This window comes from Cavia porcellus, unplaced genomic scaffold, assembly GCF_034190915.1.
Source record: "Cavia porcellus strain 051 isolate PalLab524CR breed Dunkin Hartley unplaced genomic scaffold, mCavPor4.1 scaffold_1, whole genome shotgun sequence".
Classification (NCBI taxonomy): domain Eukaryota; kingdom Metazoa; phylum Chordata; class Mammalia; order Rodentia; family Caviidae; genus Cavia; species Cavia porcellus.
The window spans coordinates 196,830,278-196,857,699 of NW_026947484.1; the positions used below are offsets into that span (position 1 = coordinate 196,830,278).

Sequence of the window (27,422 nt, forward strand, 5' to 3'; positions counted from 1 at the left end):
GGACTGCCTGCTTGCAAGGCAGGTGCTTATGCTGTTGAGCTAAGCTGTTGTGCTATGCTGTTGCCCCAGCCCCAAGAAATCTATTTTTATGTGATCCTATTCTCTAAAGCTGAAATGCCAACTGCAGAATTCCATACGCTTAGGGTTACATTTTACATTTGGTAAACCAGGAGCTAGGATTAAGACAGCTCGTACCTCTCTCAATCTTCACTCTTTCCTTTCTTAAGGGTGAAGACTGTATAGTCTGATTCCACTGCAAAGAACTCACTTGGAGGCAATGTCCGGCCTGGCCCCACCAGCCTAAGACCTTAGAGAAACACGCTCCAGAAAGCTGCAGTCTTTATTCCAATAAATAGAAGAGAAGATACAACCACACACACATACTGTCTTGCATTTATTCATAAGAAGGGATAAGAATTGGTACAAATAAAAAAACATTGCTTTAAATACAAATAAATAGTTATAGTTTCTAAAGAAAACAACACTATAATATAGTCCTAAGTGCTTCCTAAGTTCCTATTAAAAATAGAAGGCTATTTGCATTAAGTTCTATTCCACCACAATCCTTTGAGGACTTAAGTATAAAATGGTGAATTCTACACTCCAAAAAGTCACCAGAAAAATGGGAGACAAACTCCCACCTCCCTGAACTATCTCACAAATGGGAGGAGAGTTACTTGCATTGTAGACACAGCTAGTAAAAGCAGAGAGTATTTGGATAGCTAAAGACTGACCTTGGGAAAAGTGGTAAGAATGTCTCGGAACCAGTCCTGTGGATTCTAAAACCTCACTATGCTAAAGTTTTTATTTTTTGGGTACTGGGAACTGAACTTAGGACCTCACGTTTGACAAGTAGGTGCTACACCACTGACCTAAATCCCCAGCCCCTATGCTTAAGTTTTGATTCAAGTGTTTTAACTACATTTATACTTGCCGGAAGACTTAAATACCTATGATAAAAGCTTCCTCTTGCTAGAAATGATAGTAATAAATACTGTCTAACCACCTGAGTGGCACCTGGAATAAATAACAAAGTGATCTACCTACTAAAGCAGCAGTGATGCTGCCCAGTGAAACAGTCTGTCAAAGCTTGGCACCAAAATGACCCATACTATGTGGAAGAAACACTCGCCCAAATCTGTCAGCTTATGTACTACTCTCCACTGTTGTATTTAGAATGTTCATAGTGCCAAAAATATGTAGGGAGAAGAATGTCCTATGAATGGGAGATCATTTTTGCAAGGCATGCAGAGTTTTAAAACTACATCAGCAGTGGCGAACCTATGGCACATGTGCCACTCCCAGCTGTTTTTATCATTGAACACTGTAAAAGGTTTGCCACCACTGAACTACGGAAAGCATGAGGTGCCAGAGTAGTACCTGACTTTCTGTGCCTGGTACATATCCTCTTCTCATTCTGCACAAAATCATTCAACTTCTACCAAATCCCCACATGATTACTATAAAGTAAATAAGTTGGATAGTGATCAGTGTAGCAATATTTAAGTTTTCAAGGAAATTTTGCTATTTTTTAGATTGTTTATAGAATTCCAAATAGAACAATCTCATGCTATAAAAACAAGCCCATGCAGTAAGTACAATTTTAAAAGTCTTGTGTTAGTAACAACGTTTGGTTATTATAGAAGGCAAGATTATCTAGATTTTTAAAAAATGACCACTATAGAATAAAAGTTAAATTGTCAAACAGAACTTCTGTTATGGTATATTGATTCTACAGTTTGTCAACACAAACAAATTTAAGATATACACCATGTTTTCCTAATTGGGGTTTTGAAACAATAAGCATAATTCTTAAGCAGATTACTACATTTGCTCAAAGGATCAGCTCTCTTTTGCCAAAAACTCTATTTTTTAGTCCAGTTGGAGGGAGTTCCATCATAAATTCTCCAACTGCAGTTCTAAACACAGTTAAAAATCTGCCTTTCACTTCTGTCTTTTTCTTTATGTTGTAAAAGACATGTGCAAGAAAAATGCTGTATTTTTTAAAAAATCGACGTCAATCAATTTACTTTCCCATTTAAATAATAACACTTTGTACATTTGCCTTTCTCTCTGGCACATTATATAAAGTTTTTGGAGTTACAAATTCAAACAGACCAGCCAACTAGAGCAACTCAGTGTTCAAATCACAATTTTGGACACAATTCTATTTATTCTGGATGCTGTTCAATTCCACACATAGTTCAGAGAAGACACATTCGTAAGAACATCCAAAAACATTATGTTACCAAACTAACATGTGATTGTGCTCTGTCGGGTAGTACCACTCACATCTACAAAATACAAAGGCAGAAGAGGTCAGGTGTAGAGAGCAATTTGTTTTTGCTGTTACAGTAATTCACAATCATCATCTTCGAGATTTCCACGCTGTTCTAGAATAAGGGTTAGTCCTTTTTTTGTCTGGTGGTTTAAAGTAGGAGTAAACAGGTGCTGCTGGGTATTCTGCATCAGGATTTTCTGCCATCATTTTCAGCTTTGCTTCAATGGCTTTTATCTTTGCAGTGACACTGGAAAAAGGACAGCAGAGGATCAAAATGAATCCAGGTGCATTTGGAAAATACAGGATATTTTATCTTCTTGTGCCTCTTACACATTAGAGAAGCAACAAAACATTGAATAACAAAGACATAAACGTTTCATGTAAGAGACCAAAAAATACTCTCTTTTTAAGAAAGAGATAAAGTCTAAACTACCTATGAAGTTTTTCAGATAAGCCTCAGCACTGTTAGAAGTTCTACACGTATCATTGTATCTAAGCAGACACACATACTATTCAGCACCTAAGCATTCAAAGACAGGACTAAAAATGACAGCATAGAGTACATTACATGGGGTAACTCAAAAATATGGTGAATGTTCAAATTTTAAAAATGTATTACAGTAAAAGACACACTGCCATTAATCTCCCTCAAAATACTCTTAGATCACTTCAGGCATTCTATTATTCTTGCAGTTCTGAAATTTCTCTTTCTTGGGTGTCTTTAGTTATACTGTCATAGCTGCCTCAATGTCCTGAATTGATTCAAAATGTTTACCTTTCACGGTCATTTTGACTTTGGGGAAGAGCTGGAAGTTGCACTGTGAAGTACTAGACCTAGCAAATAAAGTGGATGAGGACATACGACATTATTTTTATTTGATATAAATTGCTATAAACATTTGATCAACAAAGGGTGACTATAAATATAAATGTTTAAATAAAAAATTACAAGAAAACACATTGCCATTAACTCTCAAATACCCCCCTTTGCTTCAAACACAATTATTCTATCACTCTCAGCAATGTCTTTTACTGTACTAAATTTTAAAAAAATTTAAACATTCACTTGTACATTTCTTACTTTGCAGATAAAGAAACTGAGGCACAGAAAGGTTAACTTGCCCAATATTAAACTGCTGGTCAGTGATAAAGCTGAGGTTTGAATACAAATTGACTCTGAAGCCCATGCTATTATTAACCATTCACTATACTACCATTTAAGTTACTGAATAATAACAAAGACATTCTAGACATCCTATACAGCCATCTTTTATTGACAAATGTGTGCTACTTACAATGAGCCAGGTACAGTAATCAGCATTTTACTGATATTTGCCTGCTTCCTTGTAGTAACCCTACAAAGATTACCATCCCACATTTCATGGTGAAGAAACAAATGCAGAGGCAGTGATACGCTCCAGGTCACACAGCTAACTAACTGCAGAGCTAGGGTTCCATTCCAGTTTGTTTACTGTCAAAGCCTGTGTTTTTTTCTATCAGAATGGGAGCTGAATAGGCTGAATTACACAGAAAGCATGAGGAGATGCTGTGGAAATTAGGGGGAATTTGTCTCTGAGTGGGATCACTGCTATCCCTGAATTAGAATGCACTCAAGCAGTGGGAATTTTTTGGCCCAGATACTTTTACTTTCCAATTTTGATGCAGATAATAGTCTATGGGCAGTGAGAAAAACTTGAAAGTATATATATGATCATCTTCTAGGGATTCTTGAAAGCTATACATCTGCTCCACATAGCCACAAATTTTCATGGCAAGAAATTAATCGTTAAGTCACCATAAAGAGATGATTAAATGTTTGAGGAGAAAGATACATTTACTCTAATTTCAGTATCACATGACATATACATTTGCTGAAACATCACACAACACCTCAAAAATATGTGTAATTTTCATGTCATTAAACATTTTTAAAACTCCTAAGTTATAATAAAAAGAATACTGAGGTATTACCAGGATACATTTTGGCACCTCTTTTATTTACAAGACAAGACAGCCCTCCCAACCTTCTCTAATTAGGCATAGGTGTGAATACAAAGATGTAAGCTGAGATTATCTGGATTAAGAAAGAGATGAGAAAATATCAGGCTACTTGGTAAACAAGTGACAAATACTTGTCACAATAAATTAAATATATGTTTATTGTAGTATGGAAACCATCAAGCATAAACCCACTCATCTGCCAGGTGTGATGGAGCATGCACTTGGGAGGCTGATGCAGGAGGACAGCTATGCATTTGAGGGAAATAGTGAGTCCCTATCTCAAAACAAACAAACAAGACAAAACAAAACAAAATAAAGACCCGGTCATCCTTATCCATGCAATTAAATTTATAAAAACCTCCAGAAATCAATCTGTGATCACAGAGGATCAAATCTTATGGGGAAAATAGCACACTAGATACACTCTTAATGAATGTAAGAGACAATTTTTTTTTCTATTTCCAGGAACACAAAACAATAAAGGCAACATAAAATTAGTATCGTGACAGTAAATTAACTGTAAAATTAACTTCAATGTATAAATTTACTAATTCTGAAAATATTTCTCACTAGTTAAGTAATACTTTTTAAAATCTGTTTTATGTGGTGCAGATAATATCCAAGAAAGGCATTTTTCCTCTTGTCTGGCCCTCAGTTCAAATAGGCATCACTTTCTTGGTTTTATGACTATTATTTCTAATCTTTATGTATCACTGATGGTTCCTTATATATCTTCCTTCTTCTGGGCTAGGTTTTGAAACCATATTCCTACATTTACAGCTTACAGTAACTTTGAAGTAGTAGCTAAGGACTGAATTTCAAAGTCCATTAGACCTGGTTTTGAATTCTCACCCTGCTATTTGGTGTCTGCACAATTTTGACCAAGATAGTTCACCTAAGCTTTGGTTCTCTCATATGTAAAATAACGCTTATGATAAGTAAATGATAAGTACACTGCATATAAAGTGTTTAGTAGAGTACTTCATAATAAGCTTGACAAACTGGCTCTTTTTTTTTCCCCTGTTGGTTTTTTTTCAAGACAGAGTTTTACTACACAGTTCAAAGTTGGCTTTGAACTCACTTTGTAGCCCAGGCTGGACTTGAATTTACAACAATCGTCCTGCCTCAGCCTCTCGAGTATGGAAATTATAGGTATGCACCACCATGCTCAACTTTATGGCTACTATTACTGTTAAAATTTGGGGGGGGGGGGGAAACCAAAACAACTTGATTTGAAGTTACAAAAACAAAACTGAAACAATAAGAACAACAAAAGACTCAAACAAAAATCTCCTCCCTCTTCTTTCTGCTCGGCTGCCCACTTAACTTCCCCCTTCTCTACCCAACCCTTGGGGCCCCTGTTTTGAATTAACTCTAAAGAGGTAATGGACAATTTGTACAAGATAGAGTCAAAACTATTAGAGTTGCTGCAATGGTACACAAAATTAAAAGACTACAAACAAAAACTTTGTGTAAGAGAACTCATAGTTGGAAAGGATCAAGTATACAGCGACAAATGCCAAAGGGACACAAGGACATATTAAAACACTTTTCAGGGTAAGGGCTGTGTCTGATTTATCTTTGTATCCCCAGTCCTAGCATAAGGCTTGGTGTGTGGTAATGAAGCCCACCCTTTTCTAAGTGAATGGATTCTATAAATGGTGTGTGTGTGGGAGTTGTTACATGCTCTTGAGGGTATGTAAGGAGAAATGTTTACATTCTGGAGGTTAACTGAACACATCTCTCAATATGTCAAATTAGTACTATTCTAAATTAAGAATCATTATTAAGAGATTGACTAAATGAAGGGGTGGAATGGAAATAGCCCAGGTTCTTGAATAACTGTCCTACATTACAATAGCTTACCTTAGGTTAGACTGTGTGGGTTCAGTGCTTGAAGATGGCTCGAGACTGATAGGAAGAATCTTATCATTCTTATTATGATCATACCTCTAGAAAACAAAGGGGGGGGGATTTACTTGGTTAGAAACTGCCTTTTTTTTTGCAGTGCATAGATTCAGAAACTAAACCCATCCAGTTTATCATCAATATATTTCTAGACAATTTTAGGATGCCATACATGTAAAATTATTATGAAACTCTACAGTTTTGCTCTAAAAGTTTTAAGTTCAGGGAGAGTCAATAAAAAGCATCCACTAAAGTTGCTCTTGGTTGACAGGGCAAGAATTCCAACACTCAAATTCACAGATGGCACAAATACACAGCAGGGTTACCCTCTTATAGTCTGTCACATATTGAATCTTATAGTATTTGCTTTATTTAAAACACTTTAAAACTTTGCTAGATTTTTCAGAGCACTAAGTGTAATGTTCAACTCTTAACAGAACTGGGTGGAAAAGAAAAGTAGTAACAGCTTTCAGTTGCTGATATAGAACATATTACACCGTATGAGAGTTTAATTTGATGTCAGATAATCACATACCTCTATTAAAAAGTAAATGTATTATTAAAGAGTAAATCAGAGCCTTCAGTCAATAAAGATTTACAAAGAGAACCCCAAGGTAAAGATTTTCAAATGAGGGATGACTTAAGGATGCTTTCTCTTGCATGCCTTTTCAGTGATACAGAACAAGAAAATGACAGTCGGTTTGGCAATGAGACTTGATTTTTTTTTTTTTTTTTGAGTAAAAAGCATTTGGTAATTCTCCTTGTTGTTTCTATTTTTAGGGCAATGTGTCCTAGACATTGAGAAGGCTCTGTGATCACCTGAAATGTTCAGAAGGATTCAGAGCATGGACACTGGACTTAAATGTCTGTTTAGTTTCTGTGACCCTTTACTGGGAAGCTTATTCTCAGCGGGTAGAGTGTCTCTGATTAAAAACCACACTCGTCCAGTTAAAAGCTGAAGTTCTAACTTTGTCACAAATCTTTCTGCAGGCAGGTTTGGAGAGACCCACTGCAGAAGGAAGACAGTCTGCTCTTGGGATCGCTCCAGCCCACATTCTTCAACACCTCTGTGCCAGTCGAAACAGAGTATCTTTTTCTCTTCAGTGGTTGCAGTTTTATTAGTGCATTCCCCCACCAGAGCAATTACTGGGTGAGCAGGGCATTTTGCCCTGCTCAGGGTTTGGAGACAAAGGCAACACAAGGTCCCATAAACCCACACTCTAATAACTCTCAAGATCTCTGGACTGGGGAGATGCCAATGCTATAAGCACTCACACAAACTACCCATTTCTCAAGCACTTATAATAATAAACAAACTCAAACTCTCCACAGAGTTGAGAGGCTGGGAAGAGTCTAATAATGCCTATGGCAACTAATCTTAAAAATAAATACTACATTTTTTCCTCCAAAAAACACTACCCACCAAAAAAAAAAAAAAGGTAGAGGTCTGAATATACACATCAGCCACATGGAAAAATCAATCAAAAACAGGATCTGTAGGCATGTGGGGAGAAACAACGAAGGAACTTAATCCCTCCTGAGATGCTTCTCAAAAGAAAAATCTGGCAACACAGATGGTAAATACAAGTAGGAGACCAAAGCATGGCAATTCCAGATGTGAAGAGGCTGGGATGCAAATGGAGAAATGAGCAACTGCTTTTCAGAGATTCATGTAGGATAAGGCAGGAGGCAGGCTTCCGGCCTCTGAGACATACCTTTATTTGGGCATGGGCCCATCGTACCACCAGCTTCTTAGACAGTGCCAGTTTGCCATTGAGACACTGGATGGCTTGCTCTGCTTCCTGTCCACGAGAGGAACGATAGTCAAAAATTCAAATGCTTAAGTAGCTATTTTTATTCTCACAGGGCCTTACCAGCTTTGATGGCTTAGTCTCTCAATAGCTTTTAGCAAGTAGTTGGCAAAGAGTTTATAATTTTAAAAAGCAGAATAACAAAAAAAAGGTTTGAATTTTAATAAGTCATTCAGGAGTCAGAGCACAGACCAAGGTGAAGCAGGAAGAAAACTAAGCCCCCACCTGTGAGCCAGCCTGCGTGCAGGCTGGGGAGAGAACAGCCCCACTCCCAGCAACCAGCTGATTCGGAGGAACTGTAATGTTAGATGACTTTGCAAACCTAGGGGGCTGGGGATTTAGCTCAGCGGCATAAGCTCCTGCCTTGCAAGCAGGCAGTCATGAGTTTGATCCCGGGTACCGATTAAAACGAAAAAGACAAAAAAGAAAATGAAAAAAAAAAAAAAAAACAAAAAACAAAAAAAACAAAACCTAAAGCTGGTAGTCTGAGCAACCATTTCCAGTCTGAGGGGACAACAACATGCACGATAGTAAGTACTATAAATTTCCCACTGTCTTATCACTGTTTTGATTTGTTTTATTGTTCTGTTTTATTCCCTTTAAAATTAAGTTAAAAATAAAAAAAGAAGCCACTCAGATAAAAATTTGCATTCTGGCTGTCACTTGTTAGCAGTAAGACATGTGGTAGGTTACTTAAGGTCTCCAGTTGTGTTACGTGTAAATATGGACATTACTACTTATTCTTTAGTGGTTGTAAGGATTCAGAGCTCATGTAAAGCATGGAGCACTTAATAGATTTTAGCTAACAGTTGTGTTCTAATGAGGTGAAGTTTTGCTACACATCCCATTAGTTGGGGTAGCACTTATTATCTCAAGAAATTATACTCCCCCAAGGACCCTAGAACTGTGTCCTGGACTAGTGGGTACTCCTCCCTGGGTCCAAAGGATAGATAGAGGAGTGAAGGAAACTAGGGTAAAAAAGTAGGAGAGTGAGTCAGAGAACCTGTGAGCAAGGTGTCTGTAAGTCACTCTGTGTACCTGGTTGTCAGAGCCACAAGATTCCTGACCCTTTCCCCATTAGATACAGCTGTAATAAGGTTGAAAGGAATTCCTGAAGCTAGAAAACAGTTACTTTGGGTCACTCCCAGGAAATCTGGCTGTACTTTCCCATCCTGACAAAGCTTCTTTGTCTTGTTTGCATCCAAGAGGCATTTAGCCAAGTACTGCAACCTGTTGTTTAATGGGGATAAAGAAGCCCTTAAGGAACAGAAGAGAAATAGGAAGTCTTGCAGGGCAGAGAGTCTGTCTGAGATTAAGGTGTAATACAAAAAAGCCTTCCAGCCTAGTTTTACTGTGTGATCCTCTGGCTTGCTGGAGTTCACCATCATGGCATTTGACAATATTTATTCAATACCCACAGTGTGTCAGGCATTGGATTATTCACTGGCCTTCTCTGCTTCACTACTAGAAGTGCTAGATGAGAGACACGTGCTTTTTCTTTTACATTTCACTGGTTGTTTTGTACTAGGAATCGAACTCAGGACCTTGCACTTGCCACTGAATTATAACTCCAACCCTCACATTTTACTTGGTGAATTGGAACTTACATGATGGTACTCTATTGGTTCTGAAGTATCAGCAGTAACATGATGCCAGCAGGGGATAATTTTTTTTTTTTAAATCAGTACCGGGGTGCCTGCCTTGTAGCACGTGGTCGTGAGTTCGATCCCTGGTACCGTTAAAAAAAAAAAAAAAAAAAAAAAAAAAAAAATCAGTACCGGGATTGAACTCACAACCACCTGCTTGCAAGGCAGGCGCTTATGCCACTGAGCTAAATCCCCAGCACTAGTGACATAATTTCTTGAAGGCATTTTAGAAACTATTTTAAGAAAAAATGTGCATGGTCTTTGAGAATACTACCCACTTCCAGAAATGTAGTAAGTAATACATATAGAAAGATATTCACGACACTTGTCAATCATTGAAGGTAATTAAAAAAAAATCATTGAAGGTAATTCAATCATTCAGTTATCAAAAACACTGATCAGTTTTCAACTACTCTAAATCACATATAAAAAATGCACTAAACTCAGATATAGATCAATGTTCTTCTGCACACATACACCCATACGTATGTACACAACACACACCAACAAAAATCACAGTATCACAGTTTACTGTGTTATCTCGATGTGCACTAGACAGAAAAATTTTAATATGCTCTGAACAATCAATATGATAATATACTATTTCTATGTTATATGTGTGAGAGAATGTGAAGAGATTGAAAAAATATACAACAAAATATTTCAAAATTATTTTTCTGCATTGGGCTCAGTGATTTAAAATTTTTTAGTTATCATTATTTTCATTCACAAGAGCATTATTACTTTTATAATAAGAAAAACATCCATATGCTAATATTAGTAAAATAACAAGGCAATGTTCCTTCAAATGACAAAGTTATGGAGTACTAAGCAGCATCTCTATATTTAATAACATTGAATTGCATTTCTCTATCAATGTATTTCTTCTATTACTGGAAATTGAACCCAGGACATCAAACTTGCCAGGCAGAGGCTGTAGAGCTGAGCTACATCCCTGGTTCAATGTATTTCTTCAATAACTATAACTAAAGTTTGATACAAGATCAGAAACATATTATGGTTGAAGTGGAACACTCTTGTGCATATATTAAAATCTGTACCCATTGAAGGACACTTTTCTTTTTTCTTTTCTTTTTTTTTTTTTTGGTGTTGGGAACTGAACTCTTGGTCTTGTGTGTACTAGACAAGCACACTTTCACAAAGCCACATCCCCAAGCCAGAAGGGTGTATTTTTTAAAAATCAAAATAGTTTGTGGATGGCTCACCACAGACAGGATTTCTGTATCACAGGACAAAACTACTGAAAGAAAAGGAGGCTTTGCTCATCAGCCACTAAAGAAACAAAACAGGACGGGTAGGGGGATGTCCATATGCTTGCTGTGGACATCCAAAAATCATTTGAGCAGTAAAGTGGATCCTTGAGCTTAGAGAGACAGAAGATTCTGCAAGTTGATCACTAATTCATTTGTTCACTGAGCATCTCTTTCAGTACTTGGTTTAAGGCACACAGAGAAAAATCAGACATGGCTCCTGTCCACAGGAGCTCTTGGTCTAGTAGTCACGAGATACACAAATAATCATGACAGAGTAGGGGCAGTACCATAAAAGGGGGAAGAGGTTCAATTACCTGCTTAGTTTCAAAGTTAACGAAACAGTAACCTCGAGGCTGTCCTTCCAAAGCACCTGACTTGTGGAAGAGGAAATCAAACTGCTTCACCTTCCCAAACTTCTGAAGGAGCTTGAGGAGGTGGTATCTGTGGAGACAGAAGAGCCATGAATGCACTAGAAATTTTGTTTGTCTCTCAGGCTCAACTGCAAGATAAAAGCATGAGATTTACCCTGGGGATTAAATCTATTGCCCTTGCCCGCTGCCTTCATCCAAATGGCAGTGTTAAGTTTATTTGGCAAAAAGAGTTGTTTGCTTCTATTTGGAATGGGAACTAGAATTGTCATGCCTATGGGTCTGTCCAACATAAAAATGCCAAACAAAAAAACCACACCTAACAAACAGCTGTCTGGCCCACAAGAATCATTTGTTTTTCTTTTGGAGAAAAGCTCAAAAATAGTGTCGATTTATTTATTTTTAATTTCTTGGCAGTAAGATAGTATTTGTGAATACTAACTCCATCAGAAATACACACCCACACTCCAAAAACCAAAGCCTACCCTATCTCAAAACAAAGTAACACACACAAATAAGAAAATAGTCCTGGAAGAGTTTCCTATTAGATTGTAATTAATCATTAGACCCAAATTGTAAGAAACTGCCAAAAACCAAATTATAGGTAGTAGCACTTCAGTAAGTATTTGCCTCAGTTGAATTAATACAGTTTATATCCAGGGGTATGATCCAGTAAAGAATACAGATATTCAAGGATGAAATTTATTCCTGGCAGGATAGTTCACCATTATAAGTTATTTCTTGTCATTCTACTCCCTATCCTTTTCTTGGATTGCTTACTATAAAACTTATTTGGTTTCTATGGGGCTTTTAAGTTATTCAAACAGATGTGGCCTTAACAGGTTGCTGTGGCCAATCTCAATCCCAACTTCCTGTCATCTGATGTAAGGGTGAGACAAACCAACAGCTCTCCCGTTTCCTTTTCCTTTGGCCTTCCTCCTGGCATCCTCCAAGCTATTCAAACGGAGTCAAGGTTTTCTCTAAACAATGCTGTCCCTGTGATACTAAAAAGGTATCAGCCCACATGCTAAATCTGTTATTACTGGGAATTCTACCCCACAGGGAGCCAGTAAAGCTGTCGTTTGAGCCACATTTATATTTACATTGTTTTCTAGGAGAAACTCATCAAACTTTTATTCTTGAACAAGAAACTCCTTTGGGAGGCAGAAAGATATGAAATAAATCATAAGCTATAGTAAATTTGATACTAACACACATCAATAAGCAAGCCCATTATCCTGGATCAGATATTTGACATCAGGGTAGAAGGAAGACATAATACAGGTCTAGTGCTGGGGCAGGATGGAAGGATCCCCAGGCATATTGTGGATGGAAAGCAATCTGGTTTTTGGGTCTGTTTTAAAATGGAAAACAACTGCAATCCCTGCTTTCTTAAATTCCCAATTCTCATCAGGAAACCTCAGCAGCCAGTGAGAATGTAGGCAGTAATTCTTTAGGGTATGGAGACACCTCAGGTGCAAATTTCTGCTTTCACTTGATTGTCTGAATAGGCAGCTTATAGCAAGGGTGAGTCTCTTAGATACAGACAGATGGGCGAGCAAAGCTTCCCTGGGGTTTTTAATTCACAGCTGTACATACCTTCCATTTACTATACCCATTGAAACCTGAACACTACGATACTTGCTTTAGAATGGTGGGACAAACTCATTAAAAAAAAAAATTTGGGGGGCTAGAGATTTAGCTCAGCGGCATAAGCGCCTGCCTTGCAGCAGGCAGTCGTGAGTTCGATCCCTGGTACCGATAAAAAACGAAAAAAACAAAAAAAATTTTTGGATTACTGTGGGCTGGCCATCTTTTCATTAGCTCCATTCTGCTTAATAGCAGGAAGGTAACACAACTGGCATTTCCTAGGAAATGAATTTTAATTTACTAAGAAACCCCCGGCCTCCAAATATGCCAACAGATTATTCATTGTAAAGCTAACAAACACATTCTGCCTAAGAAGTGTGACCTTAAGATTGCAGGAACATCTGCTTAGGTCTGTGTCTTTCAACTTCTCTAAGCTTTCTTTTCTTGTTTGATAACTTCTTGAAATTATCACAATACTGAAACAAAAGGAATGAAATGTTTACTATTTTGCTTCCTGGAGATGGTGACTGCAAGCTCTGATAGTGAAAAAAGCCTGAAAGGTTTTGCTTTCACATCTGCAAGCAGTTTTATCTGTTGCTGCAGTTGGGCAAGCTCTCTACTCATCAGAGGCTTCCTTCACTTAATGACAGGTGTGCCCTGCTGCGTTTAGGAGGAAAAGAACTAGTACATCAACCCCACACACATATTTGCAACTTAATAAGTGTTTTCTGTAATGAGTCTTTAAAACAGCTGTCTTGTCCAATGGCACAGAAGCAATACATCTACATAAATGTTACAACGGATACTTACTGTGTGTCAAGAAAAGTAGGGGAAAAGAAAATAAATAAATTTTTAAAAAAAAGAAAAGTAGGGGAAAATAAAAAGGGACTATTAGAGAAAAAGAAGGGAACAGGTGGTGGAGGGTGAAGGGAAAAAAGGGGATCAAGGATGAAAATGATCCAAGAGTGTTATGTGCATATATAAATCTGCCAAAATGAAACCATTTGTGTAACTAATATACACTAATAATATCTACTACTGCTACTAACCAATTAGGCACATACAATTAAGCAAATAAATAAAACTACTCCAAAGGCATCACATTCTGGTCAGAAGGAAAGCAGTATACAATCAGCTATAAAATGGTGCAACACTTGCACACAGGAATATGCATATATTCACAAAGATGAAGGAAGTTCAATGTGCTAAGGAAAGCTTTGTGAGATGGGTGACAGGTGAGCAGAGTATGTCAGTGTAAGACTAAAGACATAAAGGTAAAAACCATCTGACCCACGGGGACAGAGTCGGGGTACAGAGGGAGGGAAGAGGGTGTGAAGAATACTGTATGCTTATGGAATTTTAATTTTATATCGTAGACAATGGGAAGCCAATGAAATGACAGTTAAGTTTGTTTTTAGAACATAATTTGTTCTACACAAATTTTCTTCATAAACACATAAAATTATTGGGGAAGGGTCTTTACAACCCATGGTAGGTATCTTATTAATGGTTTTACTGTAGGTTAGATTTAAGTAAGAAAACAGACATAAAAAGCAGATAATGAAGGAACAGTAAGGAATGGATTGAGAAAGCAGCTTCTTCAGGGGTAAACGCACCTTTTTCATATACCTGGGTGTTTATTTTCCCTTGCATTCTAGTTTATCTAGTTAATCTCTGAAAAATCTACCTCAGGATACTTTTACCTGGTTGGCTGGCCACTGCTTTTGTTTGTTAATAAACCCCAACTACAAAATGAAGGCCCCTTCCAGCTATCCCATGGGTATAGTGGGAACGTGAGTTGTCTACATCCCTCAGGTAAGAACTCTCGGGTGCTCCAATTCCCCAGCTCCATAAAACAAAATCAAGGATCATCTTCAACCCTCCACTCCTCTTTATTCATGTGAGTCATGCGTCAGACTCACTCGTGGGTCTCCAAGCTCACTGCCTCTACCTAGGTGGTGGTGACAAGCAGGCTGGCTTACAGCAGTCTCTCCTAACCATCTTCAGTCTCCACCCTTCCAATTCATCTTACATATTTGAGGTCTGATTTCCCTACTAAAACATTACTTTCAAGATGCCATTCTCTTGTTAAACACCCACAATAAATCTCTTCAACATGAAATTCAAACTTGTCCAGATAAATTGTAAAGACCTATCTTAGCCCCATAGTATTCTATAAATCTACTACTCTACAACCATTCAGCAGTTAATCTCTCTCATGCCAAAAAAGTCTTCCAAATATTCTGCTCACACAAAAGAATCTTTCTGTGCTTGCTTCAGCAGCACATATACTAAAACTGGAACAATACAGAGGAGACTAGTGTGGCCCCTGTGCAAGGATGACACGTAGGTTCTTGTAGCATCCAGTTTTTACATGTATTGCATTAAAATAAAAAAAGAATCTTGCTTATTCTTACACACTTTTATTCATGATTTCACCTCCACTTAAAATGCTCTATTAGAATTTCTACTAGCTTTGTTCTTATATTTCTCTTTCTTATGTATAATGCAGTGTCTATTAATTTGGCTTTCTATATACCATATTCAATGTTTGAAAATGAAAGCCAGCATTAACCCTTTCAAGGAAATCACAGCATGAAAAACATTGTCTGAGGATATAACTTTTTTGGCTTTTTTGCTGCAGACACTGGTAATGATATTTTGAGGTACTGCTTAAACTATAGTTCTATTTGGCCCCATAACAATTTAAAATAAATTTTTATCTGTTTAAATTTAAAATAGGATACTTAAGGTCATGACTATTCAATTACTCAGACTACTAGAATATTTGTGCAAAGTACACTAAATTAGATAGTGGGAGATTAGTCTTATCAGTACCTACTTCAGTAAATTGAGCCAACCCACTCAACTCTTCCTATAAAATATCGGTTCTACTTATTTCTGAGAGTTGTTATGAACTTAAACAAGAGGACTTCATATAATACTAAGAGTCAGAAGAACTGTTTATATTATTTAGTTGAACATTCTCATTTTATAGGTAGGAAATATGAGGGCTAATGTAATTGAGGAATAGAATATAGTGGAAAGAACATGGGTTTGGATTCCTCTACCTCTCTAAGTCAGAGTTTATCATCACTCCTTCAGATCCATATATGTAAGAGCTGCTTAGTCAAATAAGTATTTTGGGCATGTAGCATAGCTCTAAAATGGTCTGAATGGCAACCAGAGTGGACACAAATAAACAAAAAGCATAATATTAGAGTACTAAACAGGAATGCATATTCCATTGAGAAAAGACTAATGACCATAACTAGGAAAGGGCTGGGGATTCAGCTCAGCGGCGTAAGCGCCCGCCTTGCAAGCACGCAGTTGTGAGTTCGATCCTCGGTACAAAAAAAAAAAAACAAAAAAGTTAACTAGGAAAACGAAAGGATCCTCTATAAACTTTTGTCAAGGGTCATTAGAAGTTTAGAGATTTGGATTCAACTAATAGTTTCTAAGACTGGACCACAATTCAAGAATCCTATGTTTACTTAAATTACAGCTTCAATGTTTGGTAATGATTATATTATAATTAGGGCTCACCATTATCTATCTTTTTTTTTTTTTTAATAACTGGTACCGGGGATTGAACTCACGACCGCCTACTTGCAAGGCAGGTGCTTATGCCACTGAACTAAATCCCCAGCCCCACCATTATCTATCTTAAGAGCAAGATCCAAAAGTTTAAATATTTCAACAGCTGGAAGGAAATTATGCTTCCACAAGACGTACCTTTCTAAAATGTTAGGTTTATTTGCTATAATTAAGTAAATTAAATAAAGTAATACTAAACATTTAATGTTAATCATAAGCTGTGACTAGTAATTACATCTTTAAAAAGAAATTAGTTAGTGTTTAATAAATCTGTTTGGTAGACAGACTGTTTTCAGGTAAGGAATCCACAGAAGAAAAGTATTACAAATGGCCTTTGGTGATACAGAAGTGGCGATGCTGTGTGTGAATGCAAGCACTTTGGGCCAGTAAGCCTTCATCTATAGTTTGGCACTTGATGTCCCCCTTTGGCCTCAGGTAAAAAAAATCAGCAGTATTAGTGGAAAGTTTTGATTCTATTTTCCACTAAAGCTCTAACAAAAAATTCATATCCTAACTTATGACATAAAGCTGAACCATCATGAGCCTTCCTGATAAACATATGCCCATCTGAACCTTCCTGATGAACAGCAGGACACAATTAGCACAAGAGTCTCATTACAGAGAACTGCAGCCGATACAGCAACACTGCTTCCATGCTTCAGTTTTCCATTCCACCAAGCAGAGGTGGGAATGGAAACTACTCTTGGACACATTCCTCATAGTTTGGGTTTTAGATAATGGAAAAAGCTCCTCTGATGAATGGACACTAACTGAGATGTCAGGAAGATCCACACATCCATTTTCAAAGCCACGAGTGATAAGAAAACAGAAATAAATGCAATGTATGTTCATGGTTTCTGTGACCAGGGTGACATAATATGGGGGCAATATATCTTAAACAACATTGTAATTTCTATAGGGATCCAAACATCTATATTTAGCTGATCTGAGTTTGAGCAAGTTTAAGGAACTAAATTTCCTGTCAATCTTCTGATCTATAATTTTAATGTACTTATTATTTCTCCTAATCCTAAAATATACTTCCTCTTATCTCAAGTAAGCAGTGTTGCCCTCATCTAAGACAGTATTCCAAAGGAAGCAACTCCTATGACTGATGGCATACGATATGCTTGCTGCAAACATTTATTTCATGCAGGTTAATTCATTCACCCTTCACCACTCTTGTTACCAAGCACCACCTATCCCCTACCAAACAACTATGGAAGAAAACCCTCAAAATCCTCTGTTAAGAAATTCCTTTCCACAATAATGGCTGTGAAGAACCGAGTGGAGTCAGGACAATTAGATTACTTCGGTGATCTTAGGCAAGGTGCTTCTTAGGCCCTTGATTTCTGTATTACAGGATTAGAGTGCTGGAATGCATCAGAGGTTTTCAAGTGAGTCCTATGTAGCCTCATCAGGGCCTGCCAAAGAAAGGGAGGCAGATGACAAAAGGCTTTGGGCACATCTCTTCCTTGTGACCAAAGTAGCTTTGAACTTTTATATGCTGCTTCTGATTACTTTTACTTTATGACAAGACTTCTCAGGTTAAAATGTATATAAACTGGTCAACATGGCACCTGGTACATACTAGATACTCAAATCATTTAATGAAAATGAAAACCAAAGGGACTGGCAAGAGATCTAAGATCACATTTTCTCTATGGTTCTGTGGTACTCCTTTGCCTTCTTGCAAAGGTACTAAGACTTCTGCTTGTTCCTTCATTGTAGGAGAAAATATAAACATCCAAGACTGATTCTAGAAAAGTTTTTTGCAGTCATTATGCACAAGGATTCAAACAGTTGGGAATAAGAGAACATCTTTGGTAAGTAGGGAAAAAAAGTTACGTGTTTTTTAAAGGATACTTAAGACTAGGTGCTTAGAGTAGAAAAGTACAGATGTAAGAAAAGAGACAAGATAAAAAGCTAGTAACATTGGTCCCTTCAAAGATAGGACCAGAATTTATTCTATATCCCTTAACATTTTTTTAAATATCATGCAAACACTACAAATTTGTAGATAGTAAATTAAGGTGACTTGGACTTACTCTGTGATTTTGGGGTCCAGGTTGCCAATCCATAATCGGTGTCCTTCCTGTAGAGAGCCCTCTGAAAGGATGGATGCGTTTTCCAGGGGAAGAGTTTTGGTTTCTGCTTCCATCAATCTCTACGAAAAACTAAAGGCAATGTCACATTCAGACAGGGGAAGAGCGACCCTATGTGAATAAGATACCTCAAATTCAACCCAACAAACATTTTCCCAGGTGGTTATGTATCCTCTGGCCAGTCCAGAGCACACAAACTGCCATTTAAGGTGAAAGAGGCACAGCTATGTGGAGAAACACACACTTTTCCTGTCTGAAGCTAGAGGCTGACTAGGAAAGAGGCCAAAGTCTCTATTACTATGTACCACTTCAGTTCAACAACTGTCACCCAAAATAAACCCTGGAAAACAGGAAGGGGAGAGTCTTATTGGCACTGAAAAGGATAGGTAGGGAAGAGGGGCCTTATATCACCTGTCCTCATGGAACAGGCAACACAGCAAAGAGAAGTGACAATCCCAGAAATCTATCCACAGGGCTGACAATGTAGTTCAGCAGAGTGCTGGCCTAGCCTGGGAGAGGCCCCACTTTCAATATGCAGCACCACAAAAACAAAACAACAAAACAAAAACATACACATACACACAAACCTACCACCAGAAAAATCTATGAACAACTTTCAGAGTTAAAGCTGGGCTTGAGAGCAAATTGTGTGACTTAGTGAATTAACTGAACTGTTAATTCGTAGGCCTGTTTCCTCAACTAGTAAAATGAAGATAACAGTTCTATTTTATAGGATGAAAATTAAAGATAGTACATGAAAAAAATCACTAACCACTGTATCTAAAAACAGTAAGTTATCAATGTATACTAGCTATGTTTACTATATTGGGGGACACTAGGAACAAGAGACTAATTTCTACTGAATTACCCCAGTTCTACCATTTGCTAGTTATACAACCTTGGGCAAGTTACCATTTTCTTGGTTTCCTTATCTGTAAAATGGGGCTAAAACCACATAAATTTCTGCAGATTCAATGAATTAATACTCCTAAAACATTTAGAAAGCACGCAGCACTGAGGAAGCATTTAAGACTGGTAAATTACTACTAGTCTCAGCTCCTGAAATTGTTCGTCTCAAAGCCAAGGAAATGAGGGTTATGATAGAGATAGTAGTGGAAAGAACAGAAAAGCTGGGCATGGTGCACATGTCTATAATCTGAGCACTCTGAGAAGCTGAGGAAAGGGGATTAGAAATTTGAGCCCAGACTAAACAATTTAGCAGGAGATTTGTCTTCAAACTAAAAATGGAAAGCTTGGTATCAGACCTACTTTCCAAATGCAGCATTTCTTTCTTCTTCTTTATTTTTTTGGTACCGGGAATCAAACTCATGACCTTGCACTTGCCAGGCAGGTGCTGTTCTACTGAGCTATGTACCCAGCCCCCAATGGCAGCGTTTCTACTAGAAGTCATTTTTCTCTGAGTATCAGCTTTCTCCTTTTAAAACTTTGTTCTATTTCTAAGTTGTTTGCTGAGAAGACCAAAAATGGGACAATGGATAAAAAAAATTAAAACTTTAGTAAGTGCACAATGTGACACAGAAAAAAAGATAATGGGATTGAAAGATGGCAGGCTGTGCCAGACTTTAGAACACATGTGCCCTACATATCCAGAAGTATCTCAGAGCTCCTCAAAGACTGTGTCTCAGCAAAAGCTGACATACATTAACACTGCCTATTCATCTCGGCACACACCATCAAATCTAGCACACAGCAGCCCTGGGTTAATTGTGGAACAAATTTACAAATTTATCTGTGCCTTGCACATAGTGTATTTTTCTTCCTTTTCCACTCTAGTTACGTGTGTCAAGCAACTACAAATTGCTAACTCCTACAGATCATTCACTCAAAAAAATCCCAAAAAACACAAAACACTGATTTTCGATTTTCCAGGCACCTTCTAATTAATTACTGGGGTTACAGCAATGCACAAACAAGAATGCTTACATTTGAAGGTGAGCAAGGCAAAACAAAAGAATAAACAAGATGTAATTAGTGATAAATGCTGCAAACGCTATTAAGCAAGGTGATGTGACTTGAAGGTGAACTATTTTAGACTGAAAGGGAAGACATTTGAGTTGATTTAAATGAACTTGTGATTTTCTCATATGTAAAAATACCGGTAACACCAAAAGCTATGAATACTCCCCAAAAAGGTACCGGCAGAACAGGAAGTGAAGAAGCCGGTATTCAAATCCTGACATGTGCACTTAGTTACTATGAGACATTAGCAAGTCACACGACGTCCTTTAAGTAACACCCCCTTCCCACAAACATATCGTTTCCCTACCAGAGTAGAGGCCCTCGCTATTCTTTATCACAGCTGCTTTTTCCTTCCTATATAATTTAATGAGTTATTTAATACTTTTGTTTCCCTCACTAGAATGTGAGCTCCAAAAAGGCAGACCTTTGACAATCTAGATCACTACACTGCCTGGTTCAAGGGTAATATTTATTGACTGGTAATATTTACAATGAGTGAATGAATGAAGTCATTTCATTAGGAACCTCGGTTTCATCTCTCTTAGTAGAATGGGTAGAATTAACCTCGCCTCATGAGATCGTTTTGTACTAAGGGCTTTTTGAGGAATGATAAATCTTAATAAAAGATTAATAACATGCGAATATCAAAGTCCTTTGGGTTTGCAATGGAGACCTCATATTAACAATTCACAAAATGCTTTTACACCTTATCTTCCCTGCTAAACTACAATCCTAGACGCCAGGAAAATTCATTAGGGAAACTGCCCAGAGAAGCAAAGGCATTTGTTCCTAAATGAGAATAATGGGGTCAAGCCTTGAATCCTGGCTTCCAATTCCTGGCAGCAAATCCCCAGGGACAAGGAATCATTACTCCGGTTATTTCCGGGCCACAAGCAGGACAATCCGGGGCGGGGCCTGAAAGCCTTCCAGCGAACGCAGACGCTGTTAAACCTTCCTCGCGGGGCTAGCGCTAGCGACAGGGACACGTCGCAGCCAGACTCACCTTGCGGCCTCGGCGTGCTGCCCTCTGCTCATGCCCTTAAAGCAGGTTCCGACGAACGAACCCTAAGGACGACAAGAAGTGTCTGCCTCGACTCCGCAAGCTGCCAGGCCGCCCGTGATGCGCTACGCCTGCGCCGTCGCCCCGCCCCGTGACGTCATGACGCCCGCGCCGCCGTCGTCGCCGCTGTGGCTCGAGTCTTCCCTAGTAACTGAGGCTGTAGCTGGTGAGTGGCCTCTAGGTGTCCGGAGGTTCGCGCGGGTCCACGTGCAAGAGGCGCTCATTCAAGGATTTCTAGGGGCGCCAGGGACCGGATACCCTCGGCTGACTCGTCCCATTACAGTCGGGCCTGACCTTACGGCTAGGGGCGGGACTTACGGCGTTGAACAAATCTCACGAGGTGAGGGCGGAACTGGTCTCACTAGCTAGGAATTTAGGGAATGCCAAGGGACTTTGTAAAAGAGTAGCTGATGTTTGGTAACACCATCTGACAGGAGCATTTCATTTTCAGAGAGGTCCTGAGGAAGTAGTTACTATTTTCCCCCATAATGAAGAAACGGAAGCTCGGAGATAATTTTACCAGGGTCACGCGGCCATTAAATAAGTGAAGGAGTTTAAATTCAAACCTAAGTCTGACTCTCAAGCCTGAACTTTTTACTATTCTGCGTTGTCCAGTTGGAAAACAGTTGCCATTTCATTAGCTTTTTTATATTTACATAACTCAGGTGAGACTGAAATCTAGAGAGTTTGACTAGTCTAAGGAAGTGCTGGAAACAGGGCTCTTGTCTAGGTCATCTCTCGGTTTAGTGCTCTTTGCTTTAATCATATTCTTTCATTTCTCTTAATTTTGGAGAGCTTTACAGTTGAAATGCATGAAAACCCATTTGACCCCCTCTTAAATTTGTAGTTGAGAAAACAATCTAGGCAGAAAAAAATTATTTGGTATAAATTGTAAGCCAGTGGCAAGTCGGTAGTAGTGTTGCAGAAAAACCAGTATTAAACCAAATAGAAAACTTGGCATCAAGGAATTTAGAAGGCAGCTTTATTGGTTTTATGCCATTGGGCTAGGAGACTGTGACAGAGTCCAAATCACCAGGAAGTTGCCAGCTTTGAGTCCAGCTTAAATAGTTTACTAACAGGAAGTTCAAGGCAGATGGCAAGTTATTACGTGATTGGTTACAGGAATTTAAGTCACATGTTGTCAGGCAAGTTAACTCTAAATAGATTTACTTGAGTTGTTTACCATAGTATCCTGGGGATAAGGGGAGGGGGTTTAAGTGGAGCAAGCAACATTAAAAGTGTTCTTGACTGGGTCACTTTGTTCCAATCAAATGCCTAGAAGCAAGTTGGAATAGTAAAATTGGCCCAATGCATTATCAGAAGAGAATCAGCTGGACCCAGATAGTCAAGGCTGACTGAATTTAGTAGGGTGTTTATGTGATAGGCAGCAGGAACATAGGTAGAGGCTACTATTTGATTTTTAACTTCCTAAAACATGTCTATATGCTTGCTATTCTATACCTGCACTTTTAGTATTTATATAATTATGTCCTTGTATATATATAGTGGTACCCTTACATTCTCCCTCTCTTGATACTGAGGAGAATCTTCTGCCTCAGTTTCTGTGGTCTGTGCAGTACTATGGAGCTAGTAAGTAACTTGTAAAAGGAGTTTATTATGCATAACTTTCATGTATTCAGACAAGAAGCATGTTAGGCTATAAATCACTCAAGGGGGCTAGAAGAATTGCCAGACCAGCCATTAAGGGTTTGAGAATAGATCCTGTCCACGAGGGGAGAAAATTGAAAGATCGCCACCAAGAAGAGCCTCCCATAAGATTTGGAACCCTATGCTTGAGGCATTCCCGCAACTGATGAGAGTTCTTAGTATTCCTGACTTATAACAACAGCATTTCTCCTCTAGGAAAAGGCAGGTACCATCATACTGTGCTGTCAGGAGATGTAGGCTCTTTGATTCTGGAGGATGACTGCAGCCAAGGAGTTTATTTAATCCTGCAGCATGTCTAATGAGGTTTGTATGTTGGCAAAATCTCCAACTATCTGAGCACTTCACTGAATACTGCTATTGGCTTACACTGAGTGTCAGACTGTGATACTGCTATTCCAGCTAGTATGGGCAATATCCTTGGGTCAAGTTTTTGACGTGACGGATGGGCGGGCGTATGCAGGGCCTCATCCTGAAAAACATAGAGTCAGGTACCAGCAAAACAAGTGCATATATACTTATTTTGGTGCTCTCAAACACTTGATGTAACTCATCAGCACAAATAAAGGTTTCAAGTGGGGCTGCCAGATAACCAGAAGTGACTGTCAACATACTTGTACAGTCAGCAAAAGCATTCTGGCATTTACTGGAACCTAAGAAGCAGTGTTTCCCCTGGATGGGGCTGAAGCAGATGATCAGGAGCATTGGTTGCATTAAGTTCAGAATTAATTGCAAGTGAGACCTAAAACTAGATAGGAAAGGACTGAAAGAGGGACACAGAGCCAGCAGGCCTTGCATAAGTCTGGGTTTAGAGCTTGAAGGATCCAATGGGGTCCTTCTACTAGAAGGTAGTAGTCTGGACCTTGTATGATTTGCAACAGGTGCAGGGGCCAGTGAAAACACCAGGGAGTGGTCTTGGGGAAGGAGTCTTAATGCAGAATGGGAGTGTAGAATATCCAGACCTTTTTATGTGTTTTCAAATTAGTCACAGGTCTTGTCACCATCTGTCTGCCTGGATTTTTATCTGGCGGCCTGACAATTAGTCTCAAATGGAGGGTTCTGGAATAGTATACTGTAAGAGATTACAGGTTCCCTTCCAGCAGTTGGACTAGAGGGAAGCTGAGCTAACAGACTCATCTTTAGATCCATCCCAGTCTATGACACAAACCCACTTAGGGCTGAACAAAGATGAGAAAGGGGGCTTACAATGTTTGGTGTTTTTTGTTGTTGTTGTTGTTGTTCTTCTTCACTGGCATTCTGGACAGTGCTCTTGTTCTTATTTTAATCCTCCATAGCCTGAGGAATGATGGTGGTTTTCCCTGTCTGGAAAATCAGCCCGAGTTGGACATGTATTGAAATATAGATATGCTTTAGGCTGTGTGAGGGGTCCTATATGGTCTGATTAAGAGTAGTCTTGGATTTTACCTTCAGTTTGAACCTGGAATTCCCACTATCCTGAATTTCCATACACTCCTAAGATGTTAATATAATCCATAGGAGAGTCACTTTTACTTCAGGTACAGGTAGCTAATGATAAGTATCCCAAGAATTATGTTTATATAACAAGACAAAGGCAGCCCTTTTGTGAGGCTCTTAGTCTGCCAAAGTTGTGAGCCAGAGAATGCTAACAAACAGTAGAATTAACAGGAGACAGAACCAGAAACCAAGCAGAATAACAATACATTGGATCTGTAACTTGACAAAAGAGATCAAGGTAGCTGGTACAGTAGTTACACCAATGTAGAAGAGATTGAAGGGGATTTTGTGAATTTGTTCTCCTGGAAAGATTCTTTGGGCAATGTACATCGTGGGTCCCATTGCCAGTTTGTCTGCCAACAGGTTAGCTGCAGAAGAGGCCCACTGTTGGAGGTATGTCCCCCAACATGTCAGAATGGGGGCCTGTGTATCTTGAGATGAACCATCCACATATCTCTCCCATGATTCCTCATTGGCATGCACAGCAGTGGACAACACTGTTGTTTTTAAGTCAAGGAATATTAGTTCTCAGCTTCCTTTCATTACTATGACCAAAACCCATCAGGGTGTTTTTATTGTATCTGTCCAGCTCCAGGTTATGTCCCTAACAAAGACCTTGTCTTTGTCCATGACCCACCTCATGGCAGCAAAGCTTCAGATTATATATGATGCCCTTTAGATCTGTACAACAGCCAGATTAACTTAGTAACAAAACTGACACAGAGTGTGGGTTGGCCTAGATGGCCAGGTCCATAGCCAGTAGGCCATGCTTCAAAGTTGGGCTATGCAGCTAGCCTTGTGGTGACATCTGGAAGGTCTGTTGCCTGCCCTCCTGGGTGAAGACAAATTGGTCCTGACTGCCAGCGTCAGGGTAAGACTTCACAGTGATCAACCATGACCTATCTGACTTCTGCATGAGCTATACTGCAGGGCTCTGTGTATGGAGTATTACTCATATTTTTAAAGTTTCATCCTTTTTTTTTCTTTTTTTGGTACCAGGGATCAAACTCAGGACTGCGCCCTTGCAAGGCAGGTGCTTATGCCATTGAGCTAAATCCCCAGCCATATTTTTTAAATTTCAAGACAGTCTGTCCCATTTCCTCACGGCCACCAGGTAGCCAGTACTGCTTCATGTGCACAACCCACATGGCCTGTAAGAGAGTCAGCAGTGCGTGGTGTGGATGGCCTGGGAGTATAGTTTTTAACCACATGAATTCACCATTGGAATTCTCCCTGCATAATATCAAGCTGAGCACCAGTCAGTGTGTTACTCCCAGTGTGTATTCAGCAACTGGGGAAACATAAACATATAAACATAGGGGCAAAGACCTGATACTCAGAATCTTCCAGACCACAATGTAGTGACCTCTGTATCCTTTTATGGATACAGAGTTGGGTTGTGGTACATCAGCATTGACTCAGCTCTGGTATCAATATTGGTACACATTGCACAGTAAATAGTCCAGCAAATTTTGAAGGACCAGTAAATAGTCAACTTCATATGTGACCTCTGGTTTTCCTGGGGACATGGGTAGCATGGCCTGCCTCCTAATCAAGGTGGAAGGAGGCCAGTGTAATTTCTTCTGGCTTCACTGGGGTGCTTTGGCCTGCTGGCCCTGACCCATCGGCCAGAATTGCTGCTTACAGTGTAATTGCCTCCACATCCAAAGACTGCCTGTCTAATCTGTGGCTAGGCCAGCAGGTCTATCCAGATCTGACTTCCACTGACCTTCAATAGCTCCCCAGCTTGTCCTTGGGGGGACAGCTGCATTTGCCAAGGTACAGCCCGCTTTTCCTCTGCCAGTACAGTTTTTACAGATCTTGCCTTACTGTGGTGTTTTATTTTTAAATCTCCCAACCTGGCCACGGCATCAGCAGCATTGTGGATCAGGCGATCTGTAAAGGAGGCTAGAAGGGCTGCCATTGACCCAAAGGTGCCAGCCAACTCGTTTACCAGGATCATATGTCCCTTATGCATGCCATCAGCAGTTCCTCATCGGGACTACAGCTATGCAGTGCAAACATTCTCTGCTGTATGCCCATTTTATGTTGCACAGTTACCAAGTCTATATAGTGACTTGCTCTAGCGGGTCACCTGTATTCTCCCAAATGAAGTGAGGCGCTGCCATCAACCAATTTATCACAATCTGATTATCTGCTTTTAGGGCTGTCCTCTGCATGTCTTGCAGAGCCCATCTCATAGTGGAGGGTGCCAGCTACATTAGCTATTTGGAATATCTCTTGTGGGTGTTATCAGACCTATTGTCTCATAGCCTTGGCATGGGACACTGCCATGTGGGCACTGTCATGCAGGCACTGTTTCATCCAGTTTCTGTTTCAATTATTTTTAAAGCTGGTAAGACATCCTCAGGCTCCAAACAGACCGTTTCCCAATCTTTCAGGGGCCAAACTGACTGTTTCCCAATCCTTCAGGGTCTTTTAGATTTCTAAGAAGGTGGCTATAGGTGGCCATGACAGGACCAGGGTCACCTATCAGTCATTCCCTGGGAATTTTCCTTGCTTTTGGGATGCTGATTTCATAGCTGTCCCAGAACCATTTATCTTAATGTCCCAAAAGTCAGTTTGTGTGCTTCCTTGATGAAGAGGGCCGGTACAGTAAGTACCTGCAAAAAGGGGGCCATTTTCTTGACACTGAATCT

The 27,422-nt window shown here is 39.2% G+C and overlaps 2 protein-coding genes, 1 long non-coding RNA gene and 1 other non-coding gene across 8 annotated transcripts in view; 3 read left to right on the forward strand and 1 right to left on the reverse strand.

Annotated features, from left to right (window-relative positions):
• LOC134470802 (uncharacterized) overlaps positions 1–1,309 on the forward strand; it is a 26,103-nt gene extending 24,794 nt beyond the window's left edge. Inside the window, exon 3 of the long non-coding RNA XR_010039965.1 lies at positions 228–1,309. This is a non-coding gene — a long non-coding RNA (uncharacterized LOC134470802). The remainder of the gene's footprint in view (positions 1–227) is intronic.
• Rbm18 (RNA binding motif protein 18) lies at positions 382–21,706 on the reverse strand. 3 transcript variants are annotated; one of them, XM_013153457.2, is made up of 7 exons: positions 21,565–21,706; positions 18,525–18,653; positions 11,236–11,362; positions 7,906–7,992; positions 6,149–6,234; positions 3,057–3,115; positions 382–2,528 (listed from the first exon to the last, which is right to left on the reverse strand). In XM_013153457.2, exons 2-7 carry the CDS (start codon positions 18,635–18,637, stop codon positions 2,512–2,514), a joined length of 489 nt encoding a protein of 162 aa, XP_013008911.1. In that variant the 5' UTR covers positions 18,638–18,653; positions 21,565–21,706; the 3' UTR covers positions 382–2,511. The 3 variants fall into 3 exon arrangements, with proteins under 3 accessions (XP_013008911.1, XP_005004099.1, XP_003470862.1); XM_005004042.4 differs by lacking the exon at positions 3,057–3,115; XM_003470814.5 differs by lacking the exon at positions 3,057–3,115 and having other exon boundaries at positions 18,525–18,643; positions 21,565–21,704.
• LOC111757092 (U6 spliceosomal RNA) lies at positions 15,147–15,253 on the forward strand. Its single transcript, XR_002791477.1, has one exon. It is a non-coding gene; the product is annotated as a U6 spliceosomal RNA (small nuclear RNA).
• Positions 21,656–27,422, forward strand: part of Mrrf (mitochondrial ribosome recycling factor) — a 62,319-nt gene continuing 56,552 nt past the window's right edge. The window contains exons 1-2 of one of the 3 annotated variants that reach the window (XM_063227054.1): positions 21,828–21,961; positions 23,485–23,592. Coding sequence is in view for 2 of the 3 variants with exons in the window: in XM_005004043.3 (XP_005004100.1) it covers positions 21,682–21,961 (280 nt within the window). In the remaining variant the exon portion in view is untranslated. Of the gene's footprint in view, positions 21,962–23,484; positions 23,593–27,422 lie in introns of all 3 variants that reach the window. The other 2 variants (XM_003470812.4, XM_005004043.3) reach the window with 2 other exon arrangements.

Coding starts and splice junctions, on each gene's coding strand:
- Rbm18 (XM_005004042.4), bottom strand. CDS start 18,637: ATGGAAGCAGAAACCAAAACTCTTCCCCTGGAAAACGCATCCATCCTT. Junction 11,363..18,524: donor CTGGACCCCAAAATCACAGA/GTAAGTCCAAGT, acceptor CTGTCTCCACAG/ATACCACCTCCTCAAGCTCC. Junction 2,529..6,148: donor CCCACACAGTCTAACCTAAG/GTAAGCTATTGT, acceptor TCCTTTTTCCAG/TGTCACTGCAAAGATAAAAG.